Genomic DNA, 19,844 nt, shown 5'->3' with positions numbered 1-19,844 from the left:
CATAGATGTTTACTTTAATTTACGTCACTATTCTATTCAGTTACTGCACCTCGACCTTCTATCACGTTTATTATCTAAACTTGTTGAAGCTTCTCCGACATATAGAGTGATACAGTTAACTGTTTTATAGTCTATACATGGAAGTCAATTTAATGAATTTTATTACTCACTTTTAATGTTCATGTTTAACTACTTTCCCCTGGGTCGGGGACGACCATCATGATGATGTTGCAACTTTACCATATAAGTTTTGAAACTTGTTAGATTTTTTGGAAAATAATATAAATAGTAATCAGTCCAGATTCATATATTTTTTTCTTTTCATATTTTTCTTTTCTTAACTGACAATTCTACCATATTCCGAAAGGAACAGAATCAGGCAAAAGCCTCTACCATATACATATAAGTAATGATAAATCCTCCTAATAGATCAACCTAATTATCCTCCTAATCATATGATGAAGCCACATGAAAAAATCAAGGGGGGTGATGTATGAAAGATAATGAGTGGATTACACATGTCAAGATAATATGGTATTAGGAGGATTATTAAGCTAAACTTTTAGGATTATTAGTGTTCTCACCGTAGTTTTACCCTGTATGTATGTATATCAAATGCATAAGTAGTAATTAGTAGACAACTAATCAAACATTAAACAAATTAATGAAAGAAAAGTTGGAAACCAGAAAGAGAATGTGAAATGTACCTTGATTGATTAATGCGATAGAAAATGGGAATTAATTAATTATATTTTGAAATTGAATTGAATTTAAAGGAGCAAAATTAAAATATGATATGATATAATCTCCGTCGCATTTTAGGGTTTCACTTGCAGTTGATTGGTGAACTCTCAGATTGACCGGCGGTTAGCCGGACGTTTGAGTTTTTTTAATATATTTTTCTTTCCTGTATTTAAGTTGGAAATTTCGTCATGCATCCTCTTGGTGTTTTACAAGGACCAAATTTGCAATTGACCAAAATCCCCAATTTGTATCTTTTTTTCCCAATTTATGCTCTAACTAACAAAAACAAAAAATCTCTACAAATTTCACTTTTTGCTTCTCAGGTTCGACTATTGAGTATCTAATTCTTTACATATACTAGCATGGTTTCTCATGCCGTGTTATCAAAAATAGTTAAGTGGCAATCAATTAAGTAAAATCTTAAGATGGACAACGTAACAACCTTCATCCTAAATTGAAATTGCTAAAACTGATACCGTAATGAATTTAAGTTTGTGAGTCGAATAGCTTACAACAAATTACTAAAAAAAGAACTAAATAAATTAAAGAGATGTGGAAGAAATGTTTTGTTGTGTGTTTTCCCTACACAAAACGTGTTTCTTGTATAGAGAATGAAAGAGGGAGTGTGACCTTGAAGAATGGACAGGTGTCTAGAAACTACAGTAATCTATATTAATTTGATTATTAATAATAGGAAAATGATAATGACAGCCCTAAAGGTTGTCATTAACAGCTTATTACATGCATAAAAAGTAATAAGAATAATAACGAGAGTGGTTATTGTAAGAAATTAGTTTCTAGTTTTTTTGTTGGTGATCATTTCTGGCGTGATCATGTAATAATACATTTGAGGCCTTATTTAAAAATTTAGTTCGAGTGGTTTTAGTTGCAATGTTTCCTTTCTGAATATCCTATAAATGTGCCACAAAACTATTCTCCATAGGAACCGAAAGTTTGTGAATGCAAGTAATAAATACCGTATGTATAGTACGTCTTTGGTAGTTCTACTCTACCACTTTGGTTCCAAATGTGCAAGCTAGCCATACTCAAACTATAGGCTAGTCAATTTAGCCTAATAGTTTCTGTATAAAGAAAATTTTGAACTAAAGGTAACGCGATCTACACAAAATGGCAACGCGAGCCAATACTCAATAACTACTAAGAATCGTTTGGTGCTTTAATTAAAATTCTTAATTGTGGCATTTTTGGTTTCTATATAATAAAAGTTAAGTTTTGAAATCAATTCTAAATCTAGTCCTATCTCTCTTAATAAATTGTAATGTAAAAAGATTATTATGTGAAAAGCTTATTATGTATGCAAAAAGATAATTACATGATCTCTCTTAATAAATTATAATGTGAAAAGATAATTATGTGAAAAGCCTATCAGGGTGTGGGGAGAGCTTGCCCACTCCTCCCTTCCCCTCCCTGATTTTTTTATCGCAAAGAGAATGAACCAGGGTCAATATGACCAGGCCTGTTTTCACCCACACAAAAGCTGCCTATATAAACCCGTTAGGATGTCCATCCACGATCCACCCATATTTTCAACTCTAACCTTAACTAGTGTATGAGCCATAAGTAGGGCCGAGTATGAGTCGTTTTTGGTCACTTTTGGTCCAGAACTTAAACCCAAACCGATCGAGTCGGTTTTTTTTTTTTTATCACTTATCAATATATGAAACCAATATACATACATATATAAGAGATTAATAATATTACTAGTCACTAGATATTAATATGAACTTTCAAAAAATTATAGATCGAGCTTAAAGTAGCATTTGATCTTATAAAGATCATCAAAAAATATTAGTACGAAAGGCATGATTGTTTTTTGCAAAAGGAAGTATTAACATACCAAAAGACAAAAGTAATGCTTCCATATCAATTCACAGCCACCTAAAACAACCAAATCCATCATCTTGATCCTATGTGATAATAAAAAAACAGAAATTAACAATTATATAATAAAAAAACAAAGTCATGCACATGTAATGTAATGTAAATATATAATGGTTCATCAGACCATCATGGATTGGAAATATGAAACAATATACTCCAAATGTTCCAAGCAGCAGAGTCATCGAAGACAAAGACGATTGTGAGCCCCTTTTCGCTTCCTGCAAAAGTAATATTAAAAGCCATTTGAATAAATTAATTCTATCCAGCTTATACATTAATCACAAAGTTTTTACCAATCACAAAGATTTTACCAATTAATTATAGCGAGTAAATAAAAGATAAAAAATGAATACACTCTATATTTGAAGTAACTTTCGTGTTAAGAGCAAAAATTTTGAGATTCAATTTTTCTTTTTTCATTCTTTCATCTTTCTTTCTTTTTTCTTTTTTCAGTTAAAATAAAACAAACTTGAATTTATTATAAAAAATTAAGAATAGATCATTACATCTATTAAGCTAAACATCTTTCTTTCATCAGAGTCTCTTTATGGTGCTTGTGAGTCGATGTTCAAACCTGACATGGTATGTTTTTATGTTACAGTTCTTTAGCTTTTCACTTTACTTGATAATACCAATGATTATTTGCCACTGGTCATGTGTAATTAAATATATGGAAATTTTGTTATACTCTTTAAAGTGACTACTGACTTGTTAATCTGGATGATGAAGTTTTAGCCCATTGACATTTTAATGTGAATGTGCGTTGTATTTTATTAGTAAGTGGTAAAATAGAAAAGTGGGCTATAAAGTAATGGGACACTGTATTGAAATAGCTCTTATTATCATATTTAATGCTGCTAATTTAACAAATACAAAATGTAAATGTGTCAATTCACTTTGAGCCACCCCTTCTGCTTGGTCCTTTTCACCCGTTACAAATTCAAGGACACTGTACCTGCGCTTTAATATTTAAATTGATCATTTTAGCAAAAAGATGCTAACATAAGGGTGAGGGTATTAAATGATAAGCAAAACTCACCTAGGGTTCACCAATGTAAGTTTATAAGAGGCTTCCCAATGGTGTGGACAAATCCACCTCAGACTAGTCTCTGTCAGTGCCACATCAGCAAAAAACACTCTAAGGACTAATTTTCTCAAAATGCACCCAATGGATTCATCCACCTAATACTAGTCTTAGACCCACCAATTATTTAATTCTACTCATTTATCCAAACTTTACACTTTTAACCCTCCAAACTATTAATAAAATACATATTAGTCCAAATACATTAACACAAACTATTAACAAAACACACAAGTTTATTATTAAAAAAAAATACAAATACATTTAGAACATAAAAAAAAACCCACAAATTACAATAAAATAAAGCACACAACCTAAAAATGAAAAAAAAAAAAAAAAAAAAAAAAAAAAAAAAAAAAACCACACAACGACATTTTTATTTTTTAAAACCAAACCTAAACTAGTTGGGACCGAATAGGTAGTCTTTGTACTCCTCCATGAATTTCTTTTTAGCTTCCTTGATGTATTTCTTCTCCTCATCATCACATTCTGTTTTGTCCATGAACGAAAGACCAATATACATGGTGCGCTTCCTTTCTTCCTCACGAATGGCAGCCAAAGCTAGTTGTTGTTCATCCAACACCGCCTCTTTTTTACACCCAAGACAGTCAAATCGGGCGGCTAGGTCGGAAGCTGAAGAACGAGCAGACCCCGCATCGGAAGAAGCAGATGTTCGTGATGCCTTTGACTTAGTAGGGGGCGCGTATAAGTATCCTAACCGAAGAAGTCATTATCACCAAGGTCCACCGGCGCGAATTGGGTCCCTTCCTCCTCCTCATCTTCACTATCAACAACATTAAGAACATTTTTCCTTTTATGCAAGCTTCGGCCCAGAACATCATGACCGGATGGGGCGAAGAACTTTGGCTTATCTTTCACAAGCAACCAACACTCGTACATGGTAAACTGAGTTTTGGTTTGAGTAAAGTACTCTGATTGTGCTTCCTCCATTACTTGGGCATCGTTTTCACCACTGCACCGATGACCATCATAGCCTTTCCAGATTGCGTTGAACTTTGACACATTTGTTCTGATCGACCTCCACTTGCCACTTATCTAATTGTGATTTCTTGGGTTGTTGAGGAATCTTGCATTGTACTTATCTATGATTTTCCCCCAAAAAGAATCAATAGATTGGTCTTTGCCACAATATGGATCTTCTGTAGCATTGATCCAACACTCAGTGAGAACTTTCATCTCAAGCTCGGTCCAATTAGACGAGTTTGCAGCAGGTTCTTTTGGTTGTTTGCTTTTCTTGGTGCGTTTGGACATACTTTTGACCCGACCCTTTTTTGGTTGTGCCTCAGGAATGGATTGGGGGGTGGGAACAGATTCCGGCGTGGGAGCAGATTCGTGTGGGGGGTGGGGTTACCTGGTGGTGTGGGAAACGAGTGTTGATCGGGTTGTTTAAATTGTGCAGCTAACGACGACCCCCCATGGTAGAAATTAGGGGGTTGTGCAACGGCAAGTGAAGCATAATAAGCTGCCATGAATTGAGCATAACGGGGGTCATTAGGTGGTGGGATGAAGGGCGTTTGTGGTGGCTGGTTAGAGTACGATTGATTAAAATCGTTCAAGGCATTGTTCCAGAAGTCGTTTTCTTTTTGGTTGTTGAAGTTCGACATAATTTTCTGCTTAAAATGGTTTTGTATGTGTAAATATATGTGAATAATGCAAGTGTGGTGTGTTCTAGTGCTTAATGGAGGTGTATATATAGGCATTTTCAAAAACTAGCCGTTAAAGGACTAAAAGTGTAAAGTTTTTGAACTGCAGGTGGTCAAAGTAGACGTTACAGGGACCTGTTTTGCCAACTTGTAAAAGTTCAAATTTTTTGTCTTCTTCCTTACCTAGCCGTTGGATTAAAAAATAAAAAATAAAAAATTACAAAGCTTTCCATTCGTCCCTGCAGGAACGAGCTAGCCGGACGAGACCCTCGAACGAACCAGGGACGAGTCCCACCCAACGGTGTGGACTCGTTCGAGGTAGTCGAACGAGCGCCATAACGAGTCCATTGGGGACCTTCTAATGGAAGGGTGAAAACTGAGGATTTCTATCTGAGGGAGGGATGATTTTTGTAGTTCCAGCTATTGGCAAGTTCTTATAGGTGAATGGTATGTGAAGATTTGTTAAACCTACGTCTAATACATAAAAAATTAATGGACATGTTGTATGTCCAAATATTCGTTATTGTCTTTCTTACGAATGGACATAAAAAACACACTCTGTTTTCATATATGCTGGAAATTGCTCGGGGGAGATGAAAACACTGAAAGTATATTTGACAATTTTCTTATGACTAGGATGAAAATTATGCTAATCTAGTTTTAAAAGTTAATATTGGAACCTCCTAAAATGAAAATGCTCAACTATTTAAATTGGGATGTAGAAGTATGAGAGATTTTACTTTAATTATATCCATGAAAAGTAGAAGTTTGTTCAAAGATTTGTAAATTGCTTGCCAAATCCAAACCCATCAAAATCCACACATGTATACTACTACTAGATAATGTGTAATTTCTTCCCCAAATACTTTATTTATAAATCTCAAGCGTTGCTGTGTGCAGGAACAAGAAGAGTTGTTTGAGACCATCTCCCAAGCTCTTCTATCATCTGTTGATCGAGATTGTTTGAGTGGTTGGGGCGGACATGTCTACGTTGTGTAAGTTTCTTGCCAACTATATTACTTCTTCCATGTTTTGTATTAGAGGTGGCAAAATGATGGGTAATGGGTCAACACAGGCACTATCTTAGTACATGCCAAAATTAAACAGGTCCAGTCGGGTCGATACTCAAACGCTTCTTTTTTACTTGGTTTGAATATATAAATAACAAAAGATGTCTGGAATTACATAGTTATATTATTACAATAATAATGTATACTTATTTTACTATATGGATTTAAAAGGCTTTATGCATTTGAATACATTTTGGATGCCTTTTTTTAGGCATTTGACTTGTCAAAGACATTTCAAATCAAAACATTTGTATATAAAAGGGTTAAAAACTTCAAACCACCACCATTATTGATCTGTCACTGCCAATTTCAGTTACATTATGCATATAATGTAAGATATTGATATGATTTTACATGGTTTTATTGCAGTACACCAACTGAAGTGACAGAGAGAATCCTGAAGGGTAGAATGGATTAAGCTTTTCACAAAAAAACTACTTAGCATTGAATCTGTATGGTTAGTGATTACAGACAATGATCATCTTTCACTTGCCCAGGGTCAAGGGACGATGACGATCATCATCATGTTGCAACTTTACGATATAAGCTATGAAACTTGTTTTTTTTTGAAAGAATTTTGAATAGTAATCAGTCCAGAAATGATGTAAACGGATAGGGGTCTCTATTCAGGCTACCCGGTAAAGTCTAGTATTTTTGGCTGTGCGGCCTAACCTTACTCATGTGGAGTTTTTCCCTAAAAGGATCTTTAATCTGATTTAATATAATAAATATAATATCAAATGCATAGTTAATAATTAGTAGAAAGTGAATCAAACATAAAAAAAATGAAGAAAGTTGGGAATCAAGAGAATGTGAAATGTACCTTGTTCATAATTAAATTGAATCGGAATTGAGTGGAACTAATCTAAAGATGATAATGATATAATCCCCATCGCAAGAGAGCAAGGGGTGTTTAGTGTTGCATTTAAAAAAAAAGATTTTCAAAAATAATTTTGCGTTTTGAAAAACCATGTCAATTCATATTTCTTCAAAACTTCATTCTCATAGCAAAATCACATTCACATCTAAACACATTTTTAAATTATTTGTATTTTATAAATGTAATAATCAAATGATCACTTCAAAACGTAATCCCAAACACTTCTAAGGTCTTTCCCTATCCTGACGCAGTTATCACTTCGTCTTGACTGACACATCAGCTTTCTCTTTTCAAGAGACACTCAAGAACTACCCCTTTCCTGTCATACTTTCATCTTCACCTCATCCTCAATTGAAAAATTATAATGCACTCTCATATACCCCATTCTTTCTCTCTTCTTACACACATACTCTCTAACACATACTCTCTACAATGGGCCTATTTGTTTCCGTTTAACCATTTTTTAAAAATGACATCTTGTCATGAATGATGGAGGCCCTGTGCAATGGCCATAAGGAGCGACCTAAGGAACGACTGGTGGTTGGTCCGACCTTCATTTTTCGCGGTTTCTTCTTTCCTTTTTTAAGTTGGGGTTTTAGATATGAAATGAATTTTTAACGCATTTTTCTAATACAAAATGACCCATGCCAAAAGAAAAGACTATATATTTTATATAAAACAATCATACCTGTTTTCTTTAAACCTTTTTACAAACATCGATAGATCAGGCTAAAGTATCATCATGTCATCATCAACTCAAAATTATATTCTAATAGAAAAAAAAAACGAGCTCGAAAGTAACCGTAAATATGAAAAAAGGCCTAATAAGAATTGAACACATGATGTTTCGTCAGTTGGCCTTAATTATTACACCATTTGAGATGTTCATTTAATCAAGTTGTGATATTATCTTCTATGCCACATTGGAGTGACATATACATAAATGCATGTGTTTTAGTGTCATTCTAGTTTTAGTTGGGTGAAAATATTTTTGGTTTCTTCGGAAAAAAAAAGAAAAAAAAAAAAGACCGAGTTCAAATCTGTTCTTAATTGACTTTCAACATGAAATCAAAAATTACTCTTCATGCCTTCCTATAAAGTACCTTGCATATCATTCCGTCGCTCTTCATTTCTTCCTATAAGGTATCATTGCATTTGCACCTAATTAACTTGAGATAAATTAATAATAGTAATTAGTTAATGGTGTAACAGGTAAATGGTCAATTAATTAAGTGATCTAGTGATGTAGTCACTTATCAAGTTATCATGAGATTATCATTACCATTACCATCTATATCGATTTTTGATATATGATTTCAAGTTTCAACCTTCTCGTTTGTTTAGAAACTCGCCTAATACACGCATACATGAATACAAATCTAATCAATTAGCTACATAACAATTGAAAAAAAAAAAAAAAGAAGAAGCAAGTTTATCTAGGATATATATGAAATTTGAAACCTTCATGTTTTGAATTTAAATTTTAATAATGCTTCCAAGAATGAAAAACAGGCGTTTTCACGATAGGTTTTCTTTTTTGAGATTGATGTTGTATATAACGAAGCATCTCACTGAGCCGAAATTATCGTTAATGAAAACATGGAATAAAAGGTAAATCAAGAAGGGTTAGTTTTTTGCCTTACAAAAGAAAAAGAAGGGCTAGTTCTAAATATTAAATATTTGGAAACAAGAGTTACGATCACGCGGTCATTCAGGTAAAAATACCATAATACGCAATTACGAATATCAATATAAATAGGTCATTGTGACCCTTTATAACTCTAACTAAAATATATTAGTAAACACACACACACACACACACACACACACACACAAAAAAAAAAACTCTAATCGAAATTTAATTCAAGAGTCGGAAGAAAGCGAGTTCGTTTTGGTCCACCATTAGAGGTAGTTTTATGCCTTTAAAAGTGTATCGATTTTACTTGTTCATTGATCTATCAGGGTTATTGTTACTATAAGTTTTGTAAAAGTTTTTGTTTTGTTAAACGTATACAGGCTTCTTTTTTTGTAAACATGGCTCCACGAAGAAGGTTTTACATATCCATGTTTTTTTAGGGGATGATTATATGCATATATAAAGCATTATCTAACATATGCTTATATGAATAATTTGACACTACACTTATTACTTGTGTACTTATCAAATTTAGTATTTAAGATTTAGGGTGTTAGGATAATTTGACATTTAAGCAGCACATGATAGTTATTAATTAGTTAAAATTATAGTTTTGCAAGCAATTTTATATAATCTCATACTAACAAACAGTGACGAATCCAGAATTCAAAACACCATGTGTCCGACTATCATGATGGGAATTTCTAAACCGGATATCGGGTTGGACTATTCTTTAGAAACATCAAGTTTATAGGGGTATGCAAAAAAAATAATAAGTTACAAATTCATCCCTATGCTTTCTGTTTCTAATACCTTTTTTGTTTGCATAATTATGTATAATTTCTTGAAGACTTAATGGAATTTTTGTGTGTAAATATAAGTGCAATGTTATAGACTTATGGTTAATTTGTTGACTGAATACCTTATTATTAACTTGAATGACTATATAATAATGTGTATGTGTATATTGTTGCCTTATATATATACTAAATGCTATCTTCTAGTCTTCTACTATATATATGACAATGTTTTGTATTAATCTATTTAACATATAAATTTACTTTTATCTTACTGTAGTATCATGGGAAACGAAAAGGCATACGATTTTGTTGATGAGATTAATGGCTATACAGATTTTTGGCGGATTAAAGTTAAAATTATTCGTCTCTGGAAACAAACATTTCACAATAACCCGAAAGAACTCGCGAGTATGGAGATGATTTTGATGGATGAGAAGGTACTTATTTTCGTATTTATCTTTATATGTAAACTTGTATTATATATTAATGTTTTCATCTTGTAATGACACATATATTGGATAATACAGGGTAAAAAAATTCAAGCGAAGGTGAATGCCAATCTGATTCCCATGTTTGAAAACATGCTTGAAGAAGGAGCAGTTTGCTTTATTTCAAATTTTGGTGTTGTCGACAACAAAGAACGATATCGTCTAGTGAATCATCCCTACGAGTTAACCTTTTTTAAAGAGACATCGGTTCAAAATTGCACAGAATTCTTAGGTTCTGGATATGATTTTTCTACATTTCAGGATATTGATCTAGCCTAGATCATATTGTTTCTTTTCTCATTAAGATGTTATATAGATCTCTATTAAAAATTGAAATTGTGTTTATTACAGAGGGTCACAGAATCATATATTTCAAAATGAATTTTATATGTACTTCTGTTATATATTACTCCAATATGTATAATCATTACAATTTGTTGTAGTAATAATTAATTTGCAACAGACTTCACTTGGTTGTAAATTAGATTTTTCATTCATACAACTCTGATTTTTACTATCATGCTTGAAAGTAGTTGCATTAAACTTTGTATCCATGAAATTTTATCTGTGTTAAAGATCATGCCGGCATCATCTCCAGATTGGCAATTACACCATGATGAGTCCACCTTAAGGGTAACGTAAGAACTGTGTATTATTCCAACTGTTTTTCTGAAATGGGTAACCAACCGCTGGCTAAAAAAATATAACGCTATCACCTTTACCATTGACCTCGTAAAATTAAATTACAGGTTAAACTACAATACTACAAGCATATATTTCACCCCATACAACACTAGCTCCCAATAGTTAATTAAGATTCTCGTGGCCCGTCAAAAGATTGAGTCTTTCTCAAGTTCCAATGCAGACCATCATGGATGCTATGCAAAAAGTCGTTGGTCGAATCACCTTGACAAGCTGTGGGCACGGGCCATTTAGACATGCTACACACGAGTGCATCCCCTGGACCCAACTCTTTCCTATCTTTCCCATCAAAAGACGCCCATGCATGACCTCGGCTATTGAAGGGCACTTGGATTCTAAGTGTTACGTACTCTGGCAATATTAGAGGTCGGAAAGATAACGAGTGTGGACATATTGGGGTAAATAAGATGCCAGGAACCTACAAGCCATGCAATAAAATATCAAAAATGCAATAAAGTATGTGATCAACACATCTATACAAGTAACTAAGAATGCAACTTGAAAGACACGCTTGAATAGAATTGGAAAAATAGTGTTATATAATCAGTTTGTATGATACCATGTATAAACGTGCTTATGTTGCTCGCAGTTGTAATAATCATTATCAAATGGCTGTCAGTATTAACTAATTTGCAAACATAAAAATTTACGCTTTATTGTTAGGAAAATATGAGGTGATGTTTTATATAAAAAGCACCACCTTTAATGCATGTAACAACGTATTAGCAACAGCCTTAGGGTTGTCATTATCAAAATCCAAATTAATACTAATAAACGGACAAATAATAACACGTTTGCAGTCCAAATAAAATGAGAAGTTCCTTCATGAAACAGGAAGAGAAGTCTCTTGCATTAGGTCGATTAAGTGGGTGATTAGTAGTTTACTATTTTACCCCTAGTTAATCATTATTCTAGAACTGGTGGTGTGAAACTCTAAGACATAACTGATAAGAAGCAGAATGAAAAGTAAAAATATACAAGTCAGATTTTAGATGTTTGACGTTTCGGTATGAGGAAAATTATAATTTAAAACATTAATACTGATAAAATGAGAAAACATTACAGTCGTGAAAAAAATATGAGATACTGTTTAGCTATTAGAAAAAGAGTCTGTTTAATAACGTTTAGAGGAAAGATTAGGTCATTTAAGTTTAAATGGTTAGTTATCAGGAAAGCTAGACTGATTATCTAATCAGTTACAAAAGATAAACCAAATACCCTAGTGTGAAAGGGGAAGAATGAAGAACCCATGAACTTACCTGTGGATGGACCATTGAACCTCCAGCTGCAAGAGAGTATGCGGTGCTCCCGGAAGTTGTTGATAAGATCAAGCCATCTCCTTGCACGCAAGTGACGAATGAGTTATCACAGTAACATTCCAGATTTGTAAGGAAGGATGAAATTCCACGATCAATTGTAACCTCGTTCAACACGAGTATTGGCTCTTCAGTCTCGTATTCAGTTTTAGCTGCTTCACGGATGACATGGCACTGCAAGCGATGTCGAAGCGTGATACTGATAGGGCCGTGTAGGATTGACTTGAGACATTCTCTGTACTGTTCGCTATCTTATTAAAGTTAAGGATCACTTATAAACCAATTTCAATCTGTTTAAAATAAGAATAGTTTAGCTAAGAACTATGCAGGCTTAAATCCAAGGTCTGATGTTTGTCGATCTTAGAGATCAGTTTTTGTAGTCATGTTAACCTATTAAATATATAGATACTTTGAAAAAGAAAAAAATTGCAAAGCAACCTGATCCCCTTTTTGACCCATTGCCGAAACCTACCCATTTTGCCACCTCATGCACAATATAACATTCAAAACTGAAGGAAAATAAGAATAACTCCAGAAACATTAAGGATACGAAACGGAGTCATAAAACCCAGTGAACCCAAAGAGAATGGCACAATTGGAGGAACAGGGCCCTTAAACATTGATGCGGCCTGCAAAGGATAAGAAAGGAAGATTTATTTAAATTGGTAATTTCAGATAAGTAAACATATATATCAACACCCAAACATATGAGATGTCACTTCCTTGACATATATATCTTCGCAAGTATAACATCTTGGGACACAAGATCAGATGGTATATCTTTAAAAGTTTAATTTAACCTACTATGGAATTGACTAACATGTCGATTCCGAAGAAATGGAAATGGAAGCACATACCCAAAGCACAGTTCCATCCCCACCAAGAGTTACAACAACATCAACTTTCTCATGTAGAAGCAAAATGCCATTGTCTGAAATAAAGATGAGAAATGATTGACAAGGGTAACTTTCTAGCACATCCTCAAAATATATGGCAATAGACATAAATAGTCACTATACAATCCAATTGAATCCTTATATTATAATCACAATATAACATATCACATAGCATTAGATAGTATAATAGCTCCATTTCAAAAAAATTATGTATGATAATTGAGATATGAAAGCTAATTAAAAGCTATATGGACTGAAGAATAATATACTAAATCGACATTATAGAAATGAACTGGAAAAAAGTTTCATGACTCACCATCGTTCCAAGTCTGCACAAAGTTGTAGTATGAGGACTCTGTTACAAGTTCTGCTCTTACTCGAGGTTCCACGAAAATATTTAACTTCTTCTCCTTCAACCACCTGAGACACACATGATTGTCAGAGGTTGCAATCTTGACCCATATACTTGGGAACAGGTAGATTTGAGTTAAGTTTGCTCTCTAATAGGTCAATTGGGCGAGAGTTAACTATAGAACAAAACTAGCTTGAAAGGCGTCAAAGTGTATTTAATGCATATACCTAATTTACTAAGCTCTCAGTCTACCTAAACTTCATTCAATATTGATTGCACATAGAAACCCAGTTAAGCATAAACCTTTCGCAGTTCCCCACCGCGGCAAGCACCTAGGTGAGTGTTAAAGCTCTGATTACTAATACGCTATATATATAGAGCCCCAGGGGAGAATAATGATAGAAATGTATTGCTTCAGAAGTCGCTCCTAAATGACTTCTGTTTCTAGTGGGAAGTCCATTCAATTACCAAGTTGCTCTATCAATAACTAGTTCTCAACTTACTATTATGTACCTCCATTTCCTAGATACCCCATTCCACTGCCAAGAAGATAGCAACAATCTAGCTCCACATACTACTTCTTGCTATATTAAGTAAATTATAAATGGAATAATTTTAATATTATGGTTTTCATAATCATTTTAACCAACTAATTAATTATCATTATTACTCTTTTAAAAGGGAGAATAAAGTGTTTGCAGGTCAAGCCTGTCTTGACCTGTACAAAAGATTACCCATCTCGACCTGTTAGTCTGTTACCCAAGCCACCCAGCTTTGACAACTCCAACGACTGTTGATAACATCATGCATGAAGAAAATATTTTAAACCAATACATGAAGAAAATATTGCATGAAGACATTATCAATTAAGGCCTCTAGCCAGAGACAGAGTCGCGATGGCATGATGCTCACATCCCTCCCTCCCTTAATTTACACATGTAATAGGGCCATAACTATAAAAACACACACACACTCACACACAAGAAAGAAAACTGGCATTTAGAAATATAAGAAAACAGAGTATTTTATACGATGGAATTCTACCTGACCATTTCTGCACAAATAACTTTAACAGAAGACGAATTTGGTTTTGTTATAATTAGAACAGTCTGTGGAGGAGATTCCCATTTCAAACAAATCTGAAAAAATAGTAATTAAAAGAATGCCAATTACAGCAGTTCTAGATGGACCACATTTCCATAAGAATATGATACAAAATTAACCATTAGACATTTTTATTCATACCTGTTTACTGCTACGTTCTGCTGTTGATATATTTCCCTTTTCAAAGGAGACTATTTCATGTTTATGTTGATCGTTCTTTTCCCCTTTACAACACCAATGTAGTTTGAACGATGCCTGTGTCAAAGATCAATGTATATTTCAGTCACCAATTTTAAAAGTGAAATGGTAAAGTACAATCAACTGAGTAATAGCCCCTATCATGTATGTAAATCAAAAACACATATTGGATATAACATTATTGAGTTATTGTGCATACACATTGCTCCTTCCTGAATAAGGATGGTTAATGTGACCTTTTTTCACATAATAATAAGGTTATGTAATTGGTTAAATTACCACTACCCTAAAGTTAGAACTATTCCTTCTCATTCACATAATTTTTAAAGTACCTTCCGAATAAGCTTGCTATGAGCATTGGAAAATGAGTTGCACTCTGGGTCCCAAAGAACCTCGTGAGAGTAGATTCCGTTCTTTCCACGATACATTTGTGACTGTTCATCAGTTTGAGACATAATTTTTAGTTGTTGTGACGATGCTTCAACTTTCTTCTCGGTACAATTACTGTTAGGCTCTACAGCTATCAAAACTGAGATGAAATGAAGAAAAACATTAATAAAAAGCATATAACGGATGAAAGAAGTGAAATTAGAAAAACTTACGCCATGGATTGTTATAGGGTCACAAAGAAACACATATTAAATGGCATTGAGCATTCTTGTACTTTTTGGGACTTGAAAGATCCTGATTCCCAGAGGTGATAAGATGGGAAGGTCGGGCAGGGTATGTAACAGACACAGGTTTAGATGGGTCTCATTTATATAATTATGTGTTAATACTTAATAGTGAATACAAAAGCAATAGTTTCACACCAATTCTATAAATCTGTGGATAAAAGGCTTTAGAAAGTAGTAGGCATTTAAACTAGACTTAAGGCTACTTCCAGGCTATATGAACCGTTCAACTTTCACCCAGTTCGTTTGTGTTCTGACCCATTCAAACCAATCATCTGTATATTTGGAAGTCGAAGCAATATATCCATAGCAATTAACACCAATTATGTGCATTGTAATCATCAAACACACACACACATGTTCTTTTTACTATCTGTGAGAACAGATGCTGTATATCATAATGTTGTTTGCATCTTATTTATACCTTTACTTTCCAACTGTAAATTGCGTTGTCTCTCCAATTCATATTTACGTTTCCACTCTGCTGCCTCAGCTTGAGCAGAGGCTTTCCCCTCTGCTGCTCGTCTTAAAGCCTTACCAACAGCTATATATCAACCCAAATAAAATGAAACAGAAGGATCAGCATTGCAGCTACGTACAGATGATATATTCATGAGAATTGAAACTTGAACAGAATAATACTTCTCATGGCCTCTGAAAATTCCACAAGATGATCATCGATCCCCTCAACAAGAGGCTGTTCGATAACTTCCTTTACTGCCTTCTCGGAGTTTACAAGAGAAAGTGAATCAGAAGGGCCATTCTCCCATGAGAAATTAGATATGTTACCCTATTGAAGAATAGCATACAATCAATGAACATAAGGGAGCAAATGAAAATGCAGAAAATAAAAGTAAGTTAAAAAAAAAAGGAGAAATTCAAATTAACAGGTTTGGATAAGACTATCTCATTTCATTCACTGAAAGAGAACTTCACATTATTAGCAAGAAATCTAAAAGCTTAAAAAGAAAGAATTTCTACCGAAAATGTCATTACAGACTACGATTTGTTATACTGCAATTAGCAATGAATCATCAGTGGATGCCCCCATAGGAAACTTATAACAATATATGCGCTTTTCAAATTTTCCGTATCGATAACTATTTCTTGCTCTAGAGATACTCTTCTATATTTCATAATCATGTCACAACTTTTGCTATCGTAAATTTCTCTCATCGTTACATTTAATCATCAAACGGCACAACTACCGATCATTAACTCATCCCGATCAATACCGGTCAGACAGTTTCATCAAGTTAATTGAATTCATACTCCTTCTAATAGCATAGATATCAATATTATGATTTAAATATGTTAATTGATCAATTACTGAAACTAACTTTATTCTGTTATATATATATATATAGAGGGGGACAATCAAATAAGAACAGTTTTAAAATAAGAAGGGTGAGAACACCTTAAAATCATCATTCTGATGCATTAAAAGTCCATAAAACTGTTATTATTATTTAAGTGTTTAACAACACATTGATTCATCAAAATCGAAAAAATCACGTTTTTTGTTGGATGCATCATTTTGATGAATATGCATCCAAGATGGATGCACAAAACAAAAAACATGATTATTTCGATTTTGACGGATGGATGTGTTGTTAATCACTTAAATAAAGATAATTAGTTATGCACAATGTTAGTTTTATGAACTTTTAATGCATCAAAATGATGTTTTTAAGGTGTTTGTTCTTATTTTAAGAGTGTTCTCAACGGTGTGTTAACCATATATATATATATATCTTGTATGTATATCTACAACAGTCAACAACCAACTATTCTGTTTTTTAGCTAAAAAGTCCCTAGTACCTTCTAATTGTACTTTGTCTTCTTTCATATCAAAAATAAATAAATAAATTAAAAAGATACACAAAAAAGAAATGAAAATAAAATTAAAATTACACTAATTTAATTTATTCACGTAAGACCTAACGGATATATGTATATATAATATATATATATATATTATATACGCACACAAAATATACGAGTATTAAACATGATATATATATATATACATAAATCAGGAAAAAGTAATAGGAAAAAAGGAAAACGTACATTAGAATTGGAAATGAAATTCTCAGGGGCCATTGCTGCCTGCTGTTAAAACGGGAAAATGGATTTGTGAGATATATAGATATAGAAATTTATATTTATATTTATAGGGGGGTTTGAAAAGGAATAGAGGTAGTTGTGTTGTTAGGGGGCGTGGGGTAGGTGTGAGACGCGTGGAAAATCGTGGGGCATCTGATCAACCCTTCCCTCACACAATCTGGGAATTTATTATTTTTTATTTTTAATTTAATAACAATAATTAAGAAGAACTATGAATATGAAAGGAAGCACTTGTGGTAGTGGTGAGAGTGGAAAGTCAATGGGATCACAATCCAAGGTCAACTACGGCTAGCGAGTCAAAGACTTGGATGGCTGTTTCATATGAGCCGAGCTGAGCTGAGCCGAGCCGAGCCATGATGGGAGTTGGCTTATAAGCAGCTTCAGTTTGAGTTTCTTACTTTTCCAGTAGTTTTTGTGTAGTTACTTCTTTAGGCTTCGAACTTTAGAGTCAAAATAGAATTATTGATTGATTTGATTAAGTCAAGTCAAACTGTGGTGTGGGTCTGGTCTGGTCTCTTTAATATGACGATACCGGACCATGTGACTATGTGAGGTTTATTAATATTACTACTAGTTAATTAACCAATATTTAACCTGAACTTATTAATAAAGATTTTGTAATATTAAGTTATATTAATGTTTAAAAATTATGAAATAGTTTAATCATGCTTATAACCTCATAAAGAGATGGTAATACTATTTAAAAAAATTGACATTAGTCTTTTAAAAAAAAATAATAATACATTTTAATTTACATAAGACTTAGACTAAAAAAATAAATAAATTATAAATCAATTAGAAAAAAAATTAAACTTCAAATAGGAGGAAGTTATAGTTCAAAAAAAAAAAATAGTTAATATAAAGAATTATTTGGACGACAAGTAAACATTGCTTATAAAATAATGATATGTTGAAAATTTTAGAGTAATTTGATTAATTAATAACCAATATAAATAATAATAAATTTTTATACGTCTAGTGGTACAGGGTGCACGCTTATTCGAGTTTATTATGATTTTAGGGGTGAAACCCCTAATTAACGGAGGTCCGGGGGCAACGCCCCTGATAGCGGGGTCTAAGGGGCGACAGCCCCTGGCTGGGTTAGCTTGGAAAATTTTTTATTTCCATTAAATTGTTGTATTACAAAGTTCACTTCCGGATTTATTATTTTTAATTCGTAAAGGAACAAATTTGGCAATTTGAAAGATAAAAACTGCCTAAAGGCAGTTTCTAAGCCCTATACGATATATGTATATTCCATGCATATTGGTCAAGTATTCTGGTTCGAAATCCTCTCAAAAACACACACACTTTCGTTCTATAATTCTTTGAATTGTATCTGATCAATTCATTAGGGGTGAACTTTTAGTCCCAACTATCACTAGATGGGTGCTGAAGACACCTCTATGTCGATGGTGAGTGAACTTTGCAACACGATCAATTAATCTGGATGTGACCAGTTTAGTTTGATCGTGTACCAGGTTAACTGGAATTAAGTATTAAAGTGACAGAATATTAATACATGCAATAATATAAAGGACGAGCATATAAACTGGTGAGACAATATGTAATTTTCAAGTGTATTTTATTTATTACTTGTTTAAATAAAATACAAAGTTGTTGCGGAACCAAGATAATACAAGAATGTAAATATCCTAACAACCCATGAATTACAATTGATCTAAACTTGGAAATTCTCCTAAACAATCGAAACACTTAGAGTTGTGAAATGTTTCTTTTTGCGATTGAGAGAATATTGCACAAGTTCACCAATATTGCAGAATATATGTATTTGCAAAGTTATTGAAACAGCTTGTGCAAGGACCTCTATTTATAGTCGAAGATTGAGCATGGGGATCTCAACTTCGATGTACAATATGGTAGACAGCACACAAAAGTATTGTTTAAATAATCCTTTGTGTGTGTTAAATAAAGTAAGACAAAAGGTTACTTTATTCAACCACTCTACATCTTTGTATCTTTATCCAAAGACAATATCATTGTCCGGTTAAAAGGATGTAGAGTAAAAAGGTCCTCCTCGTAATCAGTGTAAAGCTTTGTAAGAGCATTTACACTGGAGGATTCTCCAGTTGATTGATCTGGTAGATTGTCAACTGGGCTTCGCTGCCATTGTCAATCTCTATCTTCCATTTGTTGTCTTTGACTTCAACTGGAAGGTCTTCAGATTCTAGTCGTCTGATCTCAAC

At 33.3% G+C, this 19,844-nt stretch overlaps 1 protein-coding gene and 1 long non-coding RNA gene across 2 annotated transcripts; one reads left to right on the top strand and one right to left on the bottom strand.

The window, feature by feature from the left end:
- Positions 1-3,187: 3,187 nt before the first annotated feature.
- LOC122581012 lies at positions 3,188-6,965 on the top strand. Its single transcript, XR_006320948.1, has 3 exons — positions 3,188-3,228; positions 6,295-6,389; positions 6,834-6,965. It is a non-coding gene; the product is annotated as an uncharacterized LOC122581012 (long non-coding RNA).
- A 3,930-nt stretch (positions 6,966-10,895) lies between these two features.
- LOC122581475 (NAD(H) kinase 1) lies at positions 10,896-17,681 on the bottom strand. The gene is made up of 11 exons (XM_043753706.1): positions 17,581-17,681; positions 16,153-16,300; positions 15,935-16,054; positions 15,169-15,365; positions 14,780-14,893; positions 14,579-14,673; positions 13,499-13,602; positions 13,144-13,217; positions 12,837-12,915; positions 12,230-12,537; positions 10,896-11,388 (listed from the first exon to the last, which is right to left on the bottom strand). Exons 1-11 carry the CDS (start codon positions 17,611-17,613, stop codon positions 11,080-11,082), a joined length of 1,581 nt encoding a protein of 526 aa, XP_043609641.1. The 5' UTR covers positions 17,614-17,681; the 3' UTR covers positions 10,896-11,079.
- Positions 17,682-19,844: the final 2,163 nt, after the last annotated feature.

This window comes from Erigeron canadensis, chromosome 9 (assembly GCF_010389155.1).
Source record: "Erigeron canadensis isolate Cc75 chromosome 9, C_canadensis_v1, whole genome shotgun sequence".
Taxonomy (NCBI): Eukaryota; Viridiplantae; Streptophyta; class Magnoliopsida; order Asterales; family Asteraceae; genus Erigeron; species Erigeron canadensis.
Note: the sequence above shows the minus strand (reverse complement) of the source record. Positions and strands in the feature narration are given on the sequence as shown.